The following is a 17128-nucleotide window of genomic DNA, read 5'->3' on the forward strand; positions in this document are numbered from 1 at the left end:
AAACTACATAAAAAGTACCATAAGTCTCAATAATTGATAATTCAAATAATTAAAAGATATATGAAAAAAATTACGATCAAAGATAGACTTGTTTGAATCTCGAAATCCGAAATGTGTCACATAAATTGGGACAGAGGGAGTACTAGTTTTAAATTTTAATATACACATTTGATTTAATTTTATAAAAAATTTACAGTGCTGATTTTTTTAGGAATTTTTTATGTAACACACTTGAAAATTTTGAAAGATTAAAGGAAAAAAATAAAAGAATAATTAGTTGAAACGCCAAAAATGTAACCAATAATCACTTAGAGAGGCGTTAGTAAAACAGAAGATAGATATAAGATTTAAATTTCTATCCTCACTTAGAGGGGTGCACCAAATCATCATCGTGTTATTATATGATACTTTGAACGTAAATTCACACATCTATATTTAAATATTTCATAAAAAATATAACAGTACTATATATTATCTAGAGAGGGGAGCATGGGTTCACGTGAACCCACGGCACCCCCTCTAGATACGCCCCTGCTCACATTGATTGGGGAATGGGTTGTGGTTTGCTTATATGAACTTGGACAATCTTCTCCTAGTGAGCTAACTTTTGAGGTTGAGTTAAACCAACGTGTCATATCTTTCCAGTCCCTTTACCATTTCTTTACCAATTGTGATTGGGCTACTTTACTTCTAGTATTATTGCATAAATGTACCTCTTACTAAAAAGTACTAGATATTATCCAGCAATGTGTAACTGTATATACACTTATGTCTATATCTAGATGTAAATTCATGTATCCATGTATGGATGCAGAACATGTGAATGAAAATACACATATTTTGCTTGAAATGACTTCCAGTAATAGCATATTGCATTTTTATGTTCATGTTGTCCTGTACTTGTTAGCTGTGGTTTTAATAATTCTAAGCTAAATGATGGGAACTCACAGGAGTAACTTATGGTTAAGACAACTCTGTTCTAATTACAGTTTTAGTTTCTTTCCCAGAAAATTTAGTGCAGTAGTGGCTCAGGGGTCACTGAAGTCTAGTTTGAGTTTGACCTTACCTTTTAAGCCTTGACCGAATATTCATATGGAAAACAAAGAAACATCAGTTAAAGAGGTGCCTTGATTGTTTTAGAAGCGCTTGACCGTTGTGGGAAGACATCACAATCTAGCAGACTATACAAGTACCTCAATGAGCAAGGACATTCAGTTGAATCAAGGAGATTCAAATGATTTCTTCTTATCTTGCTAACAAGGCGCAGTTGGATGACCATGCTATCCATCTTCTCTTCAGCGCAAATTGTTGGGAGAAGAGGTATTTCAATTCATATGACCTAATTTGTATAGCAATAAGGTATTTTGCGAAAGATGATGCAAAGAGTGCCCGATAGACAGAAGTCATCTATTTGTCATAAGTTAATATTTATGCATATAGTATTTAGCCATAGATTGAAAGAGAAACTAAGTGGCATTGAAATTTTCTCTGCTACTATTAATTTAAAGTAACTACTTGACAAGTTCTCCACATTAATTGTTATTTTCTCAGGACAATATGGACACAACAAACTGAGAAAAAATAACAACATGATTTTCTGGTCTTCAACTATCTTAGGTTGTTGCCATGTGAGCTTTTGTTTAGCAATAAGAACATAACACGTGACATGTGTGTTAGGCGCATGTCATGGCTCAAACCCTGCTCCGTGGTATTTGCGTTGGGAAGAAGATAGAGGGGTGGGTCACTTGGAGTTTCAAACGTGTGTGTTGACTGCATTCGGGCCAGAATCCCACAGGGGTGAAAAATAATGTTAGGTTGTGGAAATATTTTCATCAAACTCACTTCTCCTGCAACTAATTCAGAACCTTTTTCTTGGAATATGGTGTGATCTTCTGACCAAAATGGAAGTGTTAGTATCTTTCACCTGCTTCTTTCTTTTCTATTCCTTTGAATTAAGTACCAGTCTTCATTCTTATTTACCAACATGGCAATGAATTTTACCGTCATTATCTGGATGGTTTTACCTTGTTTGGCAGCCAACAATTTTACTTCCATGTTTAACTGTTCATGTGAAATTTTCAGTCAAATCACTTGGTGTTATCGTGAACGTTAACCTTCTATTAAGCTTTTGCATTTAGGTTGTTCTAAATTTTCTTTGCAAAAATGCAATGTGTTAATGGAGGACAAGCTGAGGAATGGAACTATTCTCATTGTTGATCGCTATCATATTTTGGGGTAGCATTCTCATCTGCCAAGGGACTTGATATTGAATAGTGTAAGGTGAAATCATGTCTTACTTCCTCAATATGCTGTTTTGTTTCTCAGACAAGTTTTAGTAATGAGATTTTTTACCGTAGGCTCCAGAGATAGGGTTGTTAGCTCTGGATCTGGTTGTATACCTTGACATATCACCTGAGGTATCTATTATTGTTTTTCTTCAATCGTCTCTAGTTAAAAGAGATAGTGTGTGAACAGCAATTTTTACAATTGAAATCTTAAGTTTGGATAGATGTGGATTTCTTAAGCAATCTCCATTCCTGTCATATATGACACTTTTTAATCCAGGATTAAGCTGTATAATTTCAGTTGGTATTTCTAGTTGTTCGTCATTGCCTTGTTAGATATAGATTCTTTTTCATTAGTCATTTTTAATCTGGAAGAGTTACACCTATTGTTGATTTGATCTTGAAATAACCAGAAAGCTGGTGAGAGAGGAGGTTATGGAGGTGAGAGATATGAGCCAGCAGCTTGAGTTTCAAAAAAAGGTTGCCAAGTCTTATTTGGCTCTTCATGATTCCTCATGGAAGGTAGTTTTCTTCCCTTCTTTTCCCCGGTGCCTCAAGAGTGCTGGTTTAATTAAAAATCTACATAGCAAATATCTGATACTAAGCATAGTTCTCAACTCAGTAGTTCTCTTTGAGTTTGTTTGGATTTCTGGTCAATTTACAGGTCCACTAAATCAGTATGGTAATTAAGGTTTTTTAATATTGTATTGTTTATTTTAGGTTATCGATGTGATCCTTCCTCTTGAAGATACAGAGAAAAAGCTGAGAGAAATTGTTTGACTGTATGACAATATGCCAAAAAGGAAGACCGTTGTCTCAGTCAAGTGTGCAGAATGTCATACATGAATCTGCAACTCCGTACGTGTAACATGATCTTCTTTTATTTTGCGTTTGGCATATATTTTATCTTAGAGATTTGTTTGTCAGGGCAGAAGTACTTTATGTCTTGTCGATTCTTGTATATATACCAGCTTGTTGTGAGTTTTGATTTTCTCCACATTTTGTGGAGTGTATCTGGATTAAGTGGTGAATGTTATGGAATCACCTCAGATTTTTTTCTTTCTGTTAATTCAAATTTGCATGCTTGAAAGTTGAAATCATGAAAAAATGTGACTTTTCTGATATAATAACACTACTAGTTGAGTGGTCATGTTAAAAAATCAACTCTGATAATAATTTGAAATGGGACTACTCCTGCCTGTTGCTTTTGGCAACCAAACTAGAAGGGTGTTTGTGAGCTTTGTTGTTCAGCATTATTTTCAATCTGAAAGAGGTCTCTGTAATTGTATTTTCATAAAATTAGTAGAGAAAAACTGTGACAATCATATAGTAATAATTATAGAAACCCTCACTGAGCAGTGGTACAGTTTTCATTTGATGAATGAAGTTTGCCTAGCAGTAGACAGTACTCACAGTAGATTGGAGTTCCAGTCGTGTAGAAATAGAGACAATTTTGAGCTTCCTACGAGGGGGTGGCGCGTAATTTTTTTTATGAAAGAAGTAAATGAACAAATATAGAGAAAAAGTTGTCAAAAAAGGAACCTCAAGTTTTCATCAAATACATTTCTTCTGTCTATTTTGCTCTTTTGAAAAGGTCTACTGAAACGGCTGAATAAGCAAAGCTCACAAAAAGCATCAAGCTGATTGTGTTTCACTATCTGATTCAAACATAAAAATTGTGAAGAACATCAATCTATATATGAAATTTCACAAGAGGGAAAACTAGCAAGGATCGATATGCCTGGATCCTGTTACGTGATTAAGGTAATTAGCCTCATTGGCAGAAGCGAAAAAAATTACAGGAACTGTTGGCCGTAATCACCTATTCACATAATCTGTCTAATTGCCATGCTTCTTCCCTGCGAAGTATATTCACATCACAGTTTTCCCCCCCTAAGAAGTAAGTATTTTTTCTTCATGAACCAAGTATTCTCAATGAGTCAAGCTGGACAACATTTTCTGTTAAAAATGGCTTACCACCCTGTACACGAAAGGTGTCAAACAGTGGGCATATAGGGGAAGAGTGGTTTATAAAGTGGACAAGTCTTTCCCCTTGAATTTCTTTAAAGCTGTTGTCATGTTTCAAACATGTAAGATGTGACCTACATGTCACCAATTAAGCAACTCTGTCATTGTGTGTGTCAACAACTCCCTCACAATTTTTGCTGCTAAGAATTTAGATATTTATACACCAGAGCTCGAATTTTAGAGAACATTATAGAACAAATTGAACACTTTGCTTGTGTTAAAATAGTCCATATAGAACAAATAGAAGAATTACTATCATGTTACTCTGAGGACTAGAGTTTATTCAATAAAATGCACAAGAAAGAATACAAGTGATTTACGGATCATAGTAAGTAAAGCCTGTGAGAATATATTTGCAGAACTTCTATTAACAGATAAAATGTCAAAAGCCAAAAGGTTTACTTGATGACTTATCTATACATCTTTGACACAAAGTAGTATTATGCTTTTAGTCCTTTCTGGGTAATGACATCTCATCTCTTGCCATGCTGCTGCTTTGTAGTTGCTCCAGTACTGCTTTCATTCCAGTGAGATACTCCACTAGCCCTTTGAAGTAGTTGGTTAGCAAAAAATAAAGCATGAAAAAATATGTTTTTACTCAATGACAACAATATACCCCGTGTAATTGCACAAGTGGGGTTTGGGAAGGGTTGTGTGTACGCAGCCTTAGACCTACCTTGTGAAGGTAGATAGGTTGTTTCCAATAGACCCTCGGCTCAGGTAAAGCATATCAAAATCAGTAAGAAAAGGAAATACAATAGCGAAGGAACCGTATAGAAACAATGGAGAAAGGAACAATATATAGCAGCAACAAACAATACTATAACCAAAACGAAGAAAACAACTAGAAGTAAAATTGAAGAATAAGATAGTAGGAGAGTACTAATAATAACACTAATAAGGGAAACTAGACCATGCTCAACTATTTGCTATTTAACTAAATGACATGCACAGTAGATAATTACCCTAAAGACCTAAACAATTAAGAAATTTACATGTATCTGGGCTAAAGGTAATGGTATTTCTTTCCGATTAGGTGACAACCAAAGGAACATATTACTCAGTTTGCATTGCTTTACTAATTAAAGTTAGAAGAGAATTACCATTTACATAGTTTCGACAGTCGTGAAGGTTAATCCTCAAGTCAGTATCCCATCCTTTGTTGAATCTGTTTGCCGCATCCATTGCATCAGTGTCTGAGTAGCCAACAAACCAACACTTCCTTTTAGGCAGCTTCTTCAGTGTCCTTGTAAGAACAACTCCTGTCATGGAATAAACTAGTTTGAAGACATGATTTGCTTAGGAGACGACTTTCGATATGAACTTATAATGGTTAAGAGACGGGAAAAGTTTTTTTTTTTTTACTTCCATACAACTTTGATCATCAAAGTTGAAGTGCTCATTTCTTATTGAATGATGACCATAACAGGCGTCAGCTGAAACCAAAGGAAATTATGAACAAAGGTCATACTTATTATGAAGAAGTACGACTAGAAATTGACACCTATGATTTTCAATATAAAAGAGAGACACGAGTTTGGATATATTGCTGATTCAGAAATTGACTAAGTCTCACAGATTCAACGTCTAAATGAATTTAAGGTACGAACTAGGATAAGCTGCAAAGTTAAGATAAAACAGTAATCTATCCATTTCTCCTGTATAGATTTGGAGAACAGTTCAAGTTGGTAGACAGGGTGAAGTATATAGTTTGAGTAAGAGTCTAGGACTTGGGGATGGTCTATATAGAAGATATAAGATAGTTCAAGTTCACAGATAAGTATTGTGCTTTTCCTGTGAGTTTGACAAAACAATGACTCACTGATGCATCATAGCATTACTCATTTGCCATCTCCTTTCTTTGTTAGTATATTTCTTAGAATAATTATACAATTTTTGCACAAGGTTAGGAATTAATCATATATATAAATATTTATTTTATCCAATTTACCTTTCTTCTAGTCTCACTACTATTAGAAACTCACAAATTTCTGATGAATCTCCCTATCAGAATTGCCTCATCGGTAAGAAATTTCCAACTGAAAATCTTTGGAAAATGTTACCAATGAGCCAAATTCTGATGGATTTAGTCAAAAATGACTTGAGTAGCAATGACTTTCAAACTTTAAGAGGAACTAAAAGGGTCTGACCTGGTACATTTCTGCCAGATAGAGCTGCAACAGCTACAGCTATGCTTTCCGGATCTTGAGGTTGGAAATCATATACTAAAGCCTATACACACAGATTATTAACCCTGTTAAGTCTTTTTTCTTTTTTGCCTTTTCCGGTTTAGTCATTTGAAATCTCAAAGTCTCTAGAGTGGATCCAACAAGGTAATTAACAATGAATGAGATTATTAATTATTATACATGAATTACTTATTTTTATAAAAGATTCTTTTTTTTCTTTAAATAGTTTAATCCCTCATTGCTAATACACACATTTTCATTCCATGTTCTATTTGTTTACTCATCTGATTAAAGATGATTTATAGTCACACACTTACTTAAGACCACAATATTTCAAAAGCTTTCAATCAACTTAGTGCCCAATCAAACTACATCAATTATAAAATTGGGACGGAGAGAGTAATTAACCTTTTACTGTATACCGCCAATCAAAAACTCCATTAGAAAATAATACTATATGTTTTGAGCAGGTGTGGCAAAATTAGGTCATAAAAACATTATATCTACCCAATCCGCCTAATACCAGCCTCTTTTGACCATCAAAATCGCCCATTTGAAATCCCTAATTGAGAAGGACAAAATGCACGAGGAAAACAAAAGGAAGAGAACTAAAACCTGAGAGTGGAGGGAGGAGGAGGGGCTGATAATGACCATGAAATGCTGCAAATCCCAGAAATTGAGAGAGTAAGCAGTAGACATGAGCAACTGGGCAGGTCCTTTTGTGGCTCTCAAAGGCACAGCTGCTACGTATACTTCATCTCTTCTGCTCCTACTGCTACTTCCTCTTCCTATGGATTTTGCGAATGAAATCGATAGCATTTCCCTCTTCTTCTTTTTTTTTTTTTTTTTTTTTTGTGGTTGGTTGCAGTTGTTTTACTGTGAATTATTTGATATGTCAGGAAAGAGATTTGGTGGGGGCAATAGCACAAACCACTGTATAACAATATTATATTTTTCTCTCAATTGCTACTTCCTCGTTTCTAATTTATATTTATATAATATAATTTGAGTTTACACAAAGTTTATTTTTAAAAAATAAATAAATTATGGTTTAAAATAAATCATACATATTTATTTGATTATAAGTTATTTCATTAAAGCCAACATAAACATTTTAAAGTTAATTTGTTACTTTCTCTCTCCCAATTTATATCAGTTAGTTTGATTTAACACGAGATTTAAGAAAAAAAGAGAAACTTTTAAAATTTATGATCTAAAATAAATATTTTAAAATTAAATTGTTACTATCTATAAAAATATGTTACTATTATTGACTAAAAATAAAAATAAATCATATACAGTGAGTCAGAGATAATCATAATTCATAAATATAAAAATGTATCAGCACCGAATAAAAAAAAAGTGAGTTATGTTAATTGAGAGGGATAGTAGTATAGAATTCAGAGGCTTGATTTAATGTTTTGTTTCCCCCTTGAAATGAAATATAGTTACAGTTTTCCCCATTGGTACTTTTAAGACTTTATTTTTAGGACAATGGAAATTCGCAGGTGCGCACAGGAGAAAACCCCTGCTCCTATGCAATAGCTCGCAAACCACATAGGAGAGGTAACCTACACTACGACAAATTTAATAGGTTTTACAGACAAAAGGGAGTTGCTCGCATGGTAAACATTCTTTTCAATTTTAAATTTGTGAGTTCAAGTCATCAAGCAAGCAAAGAGTGCTTGAAATCAAGATATATAACACATGTTATGGTGTAAAAATTACTTAGACTAAAATATATATTATTTAAACTCAATTAAAATTAATACTCCTTCCGTCTCAATTTATATAATGCCATTTGATTAAGCCCAATGTAATTTGTCAATTTGAATTTAAAAAATGTAATGCATTATGCTACAAATAGAACAACAGGGAATAACATCTTCTTAGTCTGTTTTTGTTAAACTTACTTATTATCAATGAAGTAAATTTTACAAAAATATGTAATACAAGAATCTAGAAACTTAAATCTCATATCAAACATATTCAACTTGATAAAGTTCAGACTTTACACCTCAATTGGATTACTATATTACACTCTGTCACACTTGTCGAGTTAGACGAAGGCAGGTTATCTCGAGCTACAAAGAACAGTACTCAACAGACTAAGACAGCGTTGAGCTCTGCTAGCTTGAAATGAACTGCCCCATGATGAAACCAACCGTAAACAGCGGTCAAGAACCCTTGCAACTATGATAGAATAGCAGAATTTGAACATAATGCATCAACTATCAAGATCATTCTCATCATAATCAGAAAGGAAAGGATCCTTCAACAATTCAGCTGCAGAGGGTCTTGCTCTTGGCCGCCCAACGCATCTTTCAATGAAGGCCTTTAACTCGGGATCGCTCACCCTGTTAAAAGCTTGAGGCTTTTTCCCAGAAGTTACTATCTTGTATAGTTTGGCTAAACTGTCACATTCACTGTAAGGTATCTCCAGAGTAGCCATTTCAATCAAACACATCCCAAACGAGTATACATCTACCAACTCTGTGTAGTTCTCTTCATAAAGCTCTGGTGCCATATACTCTGGCGTCCCTAGTACAGAATGTGCTGCATGGCTCTTCCCCACGATTGTTGCCAAACCAAGATCACCGATCTTTACCTGTGTAACATGATAACCAGGATGTTTAAGGTCGACCAATCCAAAAGTATTGTAATTTTTTAGATGAACATCTGAAGCTCACTAGAAACTACCTTAGAAGCTCTTTTATAAATAAACGAACACTTCTGAATGTACTTTAGTGCCTAAGTTTTCATTTCTTTTTACTCCTAACAAGGTCGTAGACTCTTGATTATACACAAAGTGAGATGAATTACCCACAGATTTTATGTTAGTGAATATGGTTTCTAACTTCACCAGCTTCTCCACTATGACATAGTTTATGTTTACCCCGATTAACAACCCACCAACCCACTCAGCTAAACATAGGATTTAAGCACCAAAGAGTAAAGGATATGTAACGGAGATAAAACCTATCATTTCCCTGAATATGCCGACAAAGTAAATGACACGAATTTTGCACCTTTAGAATCATAAGAAAGAAGAAGGGACAGGTTCATTTGTAATGTGCAGCATTACGTAGGATTTTTGACATAAATTTATGTTTATAGTAGAGAAATAGTAAGCCAGTATCGACTGAGTTCATACCTTTCCAACATTTCCATTGATAAAGATGTTACTGCAATTGAGGTCTCTATGAATAACACAAGGATCGTGAGTATGGAGAAAATCCAAGCCCTGTAATATCTGTCTTGACCACTTCTTTAAGGCCTTGATTGAAACATGACGATGCTTTTTCCTGTATTCCCTCAAATTACCAGAGGCACATGCCTCGGTTATGAAATTCAGAATGTTATGGTCAGTGTCTTTCCAGAAATGGTACATGACAATGATGTTGTCATTCTTCAAATTCTTCAGCAACTCAATTTCAGAATGGATCTTACTGATGATGAAAGGACTGCCACTGAATTTGTTCAATCTAATCTGATTCCACGCTACTTCTCTGCCTTCCTCAAGATCAAATGCCCTATACACCATCTTCACTGCACCATGGCCAAGCAGCTCCTCGTATCGTCCAAACCTCCCAGATGGATCAACCTCAGCAAATAATTCATTTTCTTGATCAGTTGCATCAGGATTTGCAGTAGGCATACTTAGTTCTGTAAAAGTAAACAGAAAAAGCATAAACGTTTGGAAGATTCATCAGAGAAAACAATCACACAATGTCTATTTCCACAATAGGACTAGGAGGTGGAAAATGGGCAGGTCAAGACTATAAACAGGTCACAACCCAACCCGCCCAAAATTTGCTTCGGTCAAAATGTGTAATATAACGGGTTATAACCTAATCCGCACAATATAACCCAAACATCCACTCCTTACTTTCTCAAAAACTATTTCTCTCAATAACTAATCACACAACGTCTCTTTCCATAATAGGACCAAAATTTGAGAAAAAAAAGACGTGAGCTTGATCGAGCAAATCACAGATCCACCTTTCCTGGTACTGGTGTCTCACTCATTGCCTTCGGTTCAAACTACTGTACACAACATTGGAAAAAAGAAAAAAATTGTACGTACATAGGTATCTTAAGTCTGCATCTAGTATCATAAAAAGAGAATTGGGCGTAATATATGTGCTACACTTCTCCTAATGACTTTTAAATCTTGATTAAATACACACTCCTATAGTACAACTCCATTGCTAAACCTCAAATCACTTATCAGTTTTCTGCAAATTGAACTACTCAAGATTCAAAAGTTCCCAACTTATCAGTTTTCTGCAAACAAAACCTTCAAAGTCATCTAAGAAATTAATACAGCCTAAAATATTTATGCTAAAAAATTTGCGGAATCATAAATAAGGAAAACCTCATTGCAATTATACCACAATTAAAACTAGTATAATCATGAATTTCCTAATTCCAAGAAGCAGAGTAGTTTCATAATCTCTCCTGTTCTCTTCAAGCCTTAAACCCCAATGGCGTAACCACATGTAGTGAAAGGTCCTTCATCGAAAAATTACACTATTTATATAAAAATTAGACAAAGTGCATATTTTTCACAGGTATATACTAAATCAACACTCTTAACGAAATTTCTGGCTTCTCAACTGAAAACCCCACAAGAAAAACTTTCAACCACCATATTATTTTTCTTGAAAATCATGTTTAAAGATAGTACACACTGGAATTACAAGTAAGGTCCCAAATAAAAATCTAAACTTTGCAACAAGAAATCGATATACAACAAATACTGATAGTGTTAAAAGAAATACTCACAAAGAAAATTGAAGGAAGTGATTTTAGCTATGGCAGGCAAAAAGGGAGAAAGAAGAGGTAAAGAACAATAAGATTAAGCCTATTTATAGACACTCTTCCATGTATACATATTGGCAAACCCATTATGTAAAGATTTTGGTGCACTAATATTATTTTAGCCTAACTATGAGTTTTAAGCTAAATCAGTATTATCTTAGGTCAAATATGACCTCTAAGCTAAATTTAAAATAAAAACAATGAAAAGGGATTTTGGCTCTAAGCTAAACTTGAAATAAAAACAATGACAAGGGAGTTTAGCTGGGTTTGAACCCTGATCTCATGAGTGATTCATCAGCTTGTATCAACAACACAAGGATACTCATATGCTTCTCACAAGTGCATTGTTAATTATATCCTAGTTGATGTCAGTTTTTCAAGATAGATATACAAATATACATGTTTTTTTTCGAAGTTGACAGGTGCACGTGCACCCTCACTTATAGGTGTGAATCCGCCTCTGTGTATACATGCAACCTTTCGACATCGTTTCATTCATCTATCAACTTGGTTATATTTATACACGAACCAAATATATGTTTTTTTTGTCTTATAATTTATGTGATGCAAATATAATTTGGAGATTCATCACAAAATTCAATAGAGGATTTTTAGATATTTTAAAATTGTTAATTATTGTAATTTGTAGTATTTCTTTTGATGTAAATTTCAAATAGTATATATATTATTATCTCAGTCCAATATATATGACATGGATAAAATTTCAAAGTTGATCAATTTTTTTAATGTCTTTTAGATATTTTAAATTGTTAATTATTGTAATTTATTATACTTTCTACGTAATTTCCTGATGAAATTTTGAGAACCATTTTTTTTAAAAAAATTAGATGAAGGAGTCTCATTCCTAAATACCCGGGGCTCTTGGTACTTGAGTCCGGCTGTCAGGTTTTATTGTAGGTTACACCAGGTAAGCCTAATCGTAGATCGATTAAATTCAAATTACATATTGCATAACTTATTTTGGGTGACACTTCCAACATAATTTGTTTTCATACTCAAAGCTTGCTGATTAAGGGTGCACCACAATTTTCTTTGGGACGTTGAAAAGCTACATGTGAATATAGTTAATATATAGAGTTACTACAAGTCCAAAGGGATTCGATGGCTACAAAACTGAATAGCCAGACTTTAAACACAATAAATCCGTGCCATAATTTGCCGTGGACACCTTTTAAAGCCATCCAACACCACAGTAAGTTTATGATTGTGTTTTTTTTTTTGTTTAACTATTTGGTATCAGAATTAACTAGCTTGACTAATTTAAATTTGTGTTGCATACTAAATCAATTAACGAGAAATGCTCTCAGTTGTCAAGATTCAAACATGAGATCTCAGTTTAAGGATTGAGAGATTTCATTCATCTCATCCCACCATATGTGTTGGCTGAGCTAGAATTTAAACTTTATGGTTTCTAAATTCTAAGATAACGACATTATGAGTTATAGTAACTGAATTCTAAATTTAATTTTGTTACATATTTTAGTGAATTTTTTAATCCAGATACAAAGTTAAATTCAAGAAAGTGAATTAAGACTAAATCTGTACGGTCAGCATCTAGCTCCGCCCCAAGTGTATGATTCCACTTATGTATATAGTTGAGTAATTTAAAAATGTGTATATAGTTTGTGTTGCGTTTAAATTTATTGTCAAAATTTAGTGCGAGGTATGGGTTAGCCTCTGCCCTACCCCAAATTAAAAGACAAAATAAAGAGGTAAAACTTTGTAGATATAAGCCATTAATTACAAAGTATAAGTAGTAATATAGTTCATGCAACATCCGTGCCTAAATATTTTGCCTGATGAGGTGAATCTAGCTCCTATATGACCAATCTTTTAAAGTAAACAACTTTACGTGACTAAAAACAACTTGTAAATGTGGATTTGAAGCCAACTTTATCCACCCTCGTACGGTACCATAAATATTTAGGAATTGTTTGGTACCTCGTTAGAGTTATGTATGGATTAATAACGTAAGAGAGAAGCATTGAAAATACTTTTGCACTTTGCGTAAATTATTAGTTTCATTTCTGAATTATTGACGGTCTCAAAAATACCCATCTGCTTGACTAATTAAGCTTAGATATAGACTCCTGATATGCAACATGACATAACAAGTGACTTCAAACTCTTGTAGGAGCATGAGACTATTAATAAAAATTCGAGAGAAGGGCTGAAAGCACCTCTGAACTTGGAGAGAATTTAGGAGTGTATATCACTCATGTTGAAAAATCGGGAGTGTATTTAAATCCAGTTCGTCAAGTAAAGAGGTGTTTTTAAATCTGCCAATAATTCAGGGATGAAACTAATAATCCGCGCCGAGTTTAGGAGTGCTTTTAATACTTCTCTCATAACGTAATGATTATTTATAAGAGAATTTATGTATTCGTTTGGTTGGGAACTAGTTATCCCAGGATTAACTATCTTGGGGTTAGTTATCCTGGGATAACTTATCCCACCATGTATATGAGATTACTTATCCCATCACTATGCTATAAATGGTGGGATAAGTTATCCCAAACATGTCAACCAAACAAGACATCTAAATTTTATCCCAAGACTATTTATGCTTATCCCTCACACCAAACGAGCAAAATATTTAGTTAGTTATGTATAAGTGATATATGTATTATCTATTCCACCTTCTATTCTGTATAAAATTATACATAGATTCTCCCATAATTTTTACATGTATTAGTTATGCGGGTTTTTAAATTTCAAACATTGAGTACTAATTTTGTATATAAATAACGTATCTCCTACTATCTCCACCCTCTTTTAATTGTCATGGTCTTCTTTTTTAAAGTCAAACTATAAGAACTTTGACTAACATTTTATGATATATTTTTTCATCATATTGATATGCAAAAAATTGCAATTTATAGTACTTTTCGTATAATTTTTGAATATCTAAATTTTTTGTTTAAAATATCGAATTAATGTAATCTAATTTAACTTTGAAAATTAGTCAAATTGACTTTCGAAAAATGCAACATGACAATTAAAAATGGACAGAGGGAATAATTAATTACCAAATATAATCTTACTTATACAAGATTTAATACATGCATTACTCACCTCCAATCATCGACCCCTAATTGGTTCATTAATTAATCATGTCGCATAAAGACAACTTTCATATTAAATTTTCTCGAACCTATTTCTTACATATAAAATAAAAACATTAACATTACTTCGATTCTTCATTTACACACAAAAGAATCATAGCAGTCTGCTAGTATTAATTTGATTGTTTACAGAAAAATTATTATTTGAACAATATCAAACCATGATAGTTGCTCAACATATAAATCGAAATTAAAACATTTAAATTTAATTACTTTTTAGCTGATCACGACCAAGCCAACCACCGTTATCACTTATGCAACGTCTTCAACATAATTGGAGGCTAAAGTAAAATTTTAATTAGAGGCCTAAAATTTAAATAAATTTTCTATGTATTTATTTTTAAAAAATTTAGATGTAAATTATTATTAAATATATTATTTCATAAATGATATTTTTGAATTTTTTTTTCAATTATTAGTTTTAGGTAAGATTTTATCAAATTCAATGTTGAAAAACATCCTTTCTTTGAGACAATCATTATATTAATTGTTCACATATATAAGTAATAAGTTGACAAATTTTAGATAAAAATACGAGTTAGAACCATAAAATTTAATTCAAAAAGTTGATAACTTGTTAAACTTGCTTTAATATACTTGTTGTAATACTTGAAAATCTAAGAAGAAATAAAAATTAAAATAAGAATTTGCAATTAATTTTGTTCAACACTTTTTGATTATTAATTTTTATTTTTGATAGAGTATTACACTAACTTATGAAAGATTTATTGAAAAGAGTACAAAAGGATAAAATGTAAGAAGACATTAATGTTTTGTTGATTTTTTCGATTTGAAAAGGATTAAAGAGAATAAAATAATATAAATATATAGTGATTTTTTTATTTTTTGGGGGTCAATAGAATAGCTTGTAAATATCTATTGATATGATCATCAATTTAATGAATTTCTAGTGTTCCATATATTATCATGTTCTAACATAAAAAAATGTTCATAAACTTTCACAAAATTCCCCTCCTCCCATGCGCTAGAGATGAAGGATTGACATGTAAGTACATTAACCATATTAAATTAATATTTGGTAAATTAATTATCTTTTTAAGATGATTTTTTTTTTTTGATTTCGACTTAAGTTGATGGGACCATTTCGATAAGATAATAAAATAATATATTCAAAAGACTTGTATTTAAATATATGATCTCATTAATATTATAAATTCATAATTTTTTAAAAGTACATATACATCTAAGACAATTTAGTGAAATATGATTCTATTGTGTTTTATATTTTTTGTTAAAATTTAAATCTATTGAAGTTCATCTCTAACTTTTCTTATTATATCCAAAAGTTTCAGTATTGCCACAACTACAAATCTTTTTGAGTGCATGTGAAATGATCTATTTTGTACTTGCATAATACTTTACGTATTTGATCTATCATTATTGATTTTGTGACACCTTTTACATGAGAAGTCATTTTTGGATATGGTTTCAAGAAATTTTCCTATGTTGCTTATCTAATTTATTCTCTCACCACCATACTGTAATGACATGTTCCCGTCATTATAGAAAAGCCAATGGGAAAAGAATTGGGGCTAAAAAACTTTTTCGTAGTAACTTGGAATTTTCCAACCTAGTCCAGATTTGGATGAAATCGGAGTCATTTAGGTATAGGGAAATCTGGTAGCAATCGAGTGACTTATTTATGATTTTGATTACATGAGTAGTTATATAAGTCGTTAAGGAATCTGTGCGACTATACGAAATTGAATTCGGGTGAATATAACTCCCGGAATCGATCTTAGTATGAACGGTATATTCTGAGCAGCGTTGGTTAAAGGTGTGTTGTGAAATGGGGGTATTGAAATTATTAAAATAGCTCACTGTTTCGTGCAAGCCGCTTTGGTTGTGGTTTTGGTCGCTCTGGTGGGGCCGCTGTGGCGGGCCAGACGCGACTTAAGGTCATAAATAAACTCTAAAATGACATTATTCTGCACTTTTCAATTTTTAGAGCTAAGGAACGAACCCCAGACGATTCTTGACATTTTCCCACCATTCTTGAGGCTAAAGGTAAGATTTTAACTCCCCTAATCCATTTTTCGATCCGTAGAACGTAATCTAATGGGTAAATATCGATGAGGGAAGGTTTTGATCTAGAATCTATGGTGGAAACAACCCTAATTTGGATACTTGGGATCATGGGTTTGATCTAGGGTTGTTAGAATTGTTAATAATTCGGGTAATTAGTGATTTCTTATTGATTCCCGTATTATATTGATTGTTTGTAGACCAAGAACAAGCGAAACGAATTCGGAAAGGGGAGGATCAAGTTTCTTAGGGTTTCAAGCTTGTTTCGAGGTAGGTGATGGTTGTGATTTCATGTTGGTGTGATATATGTTTGTAATTGCTCATTATAATGCATGTATGTATGCGAATGATGCATTATTGATCACCCTAATCGTAATCAAGGACAATTGAATAATTGCATACCATGAATCACCTCTTGTTGTATGATTGTGAGAATATACATTGTGATTGTGATTGTGGTTTGTTGATTGTGTCTGTTGCCTTGTTTCGACATAAACATTGGATCGATTGCCACGTTTCGACATAAATATTGGATCGGGTACCACGTACCGATACGCTAACAATTTTGGGTGTGGGTTCCATGAGAGGACCATTTAATTGGGTTCCGTGA

The 17128-nt window shown here is 33.0% G+C and overlaps 2 protein-coding genes and 1 pseudogene across 3 annotated transcripts; 1 reads left to right on the plus strand and 2 right to left on the minus strand.

Annotated features, from left to right (window-relative positions):
* The first annotated feature begins 1124 nt into the window (after positions 1-1124).
* On the plus strand, positions 1125-3354 carry LOC102592189 (thymidylate kinase-like; annotated as a pseudogene).
* Positions 3355-4566: 1212 nt separating this feature from the next.
* LOC102592525 (uncharacterized) lies at positions 4567-7424 on the minus strand. Of its 2 annotated transcripts, none has more exons than XM_015306478.1 (4): positions 7118-7424; positions 6464-6545; positions 5417-5575; positions 4567-4853 (listed from the first exon to the last, which is right to left on the minus strand). In XM_015306478.1, the coding sequence occupies exons 1-4, from the start codon at positions 7319-7321 to the stop codon at positions 4762-4764; spliced, it is 537 nt and encodes a 178-aa protein (XP_015161964.1). In that variant the 5' UTR covers positions 7322-7424; the 3' UTR covers positions 4567-4761. The 2 variants fall into 2 exon arrangements, with proteins under 2 accessions (XP_015161964.1, XP_006342276.1); XM_006342214.2 differs by having other exon boundaries at positions 4567-4859; positions 7118-7421.
* A 1052-nt stretch (positions 7425-8476) lies between these two features.
* Positions 8477-11369, minus strand: LOC102592861 (probable serine/threonine-protein kinase WNK11). The gene is made up of 3 exons (XM_006342215.2): positions 11291-11369; positions 9657-10168; positions 8477-9110 (listed from the first exon to the last, which is right to left on the minus strand). The coding sequence occupies exons 2-3, from the start codon at positions 10158-10160 to the stop codon at positions 8730-8732; spliced, it is 885 nt and encodes a 294-aa protein (XP_006342277.1). The 5' UTR covers positions 10161-10168; positions 11291-11369; the 3' UTR covers positions 8477-8729.
* Positions 11370-17128: the final 5759 nt, after the last annotated feature.

This window comes from Solanum tuberosum, unplaced genomic scaffold, assembly GCF_000226075.1.
Source record: "Solanum tuberosum cultivar DM 1-3 516 R44 unplaced genomic scaffold, SolTub_3.0 scf00033, whole genome shotgun sequence".
In the NCBI taxonomy this organism is placed as follows: Eukaryota; Viridiplantae; Streptophyta; class Magnoliopsida; order Solanales; family Solanaceae; genus Solanum; species Solanum tuberosum.

Coding starts and splice junctions, on each gene's coding strand:
- LOC102592525 (XM_006342214.2), bottom strand. CDS start 7,321: ATGCTATCGATTTCATTCGCAAAATCCATAGGAAGAGGAAGTAGCAGT. Junction 6,546..7,117: donor CCTCCTCCCTCCACTCTCAG/GTTTTAGTTCTC, acceptor CTGTGTGTATAG/GCTTTAGTATATGATTTCCA. Junction 5,576..6,463: donor ATCTGGCAGAAATGTACCAG/GTCAGACCCTTT, acceptor ATTCCATGACAG/GAGTTGTTCTTACAAGGACA.
- LOC102592861 (XM_006342215.2), bottom strand. CDS start 10,160: ATGCCTACTGCAAATCCTGATGCAACTGATCAAGAAAATGAATTATTT. Junction 9,111..9,656: donor TCAATGGAAATGTTGGAAAG/GTATGAACTCAG, acceptor CATGTTACACAG/GTAAAGATCGGTGATCTTGG.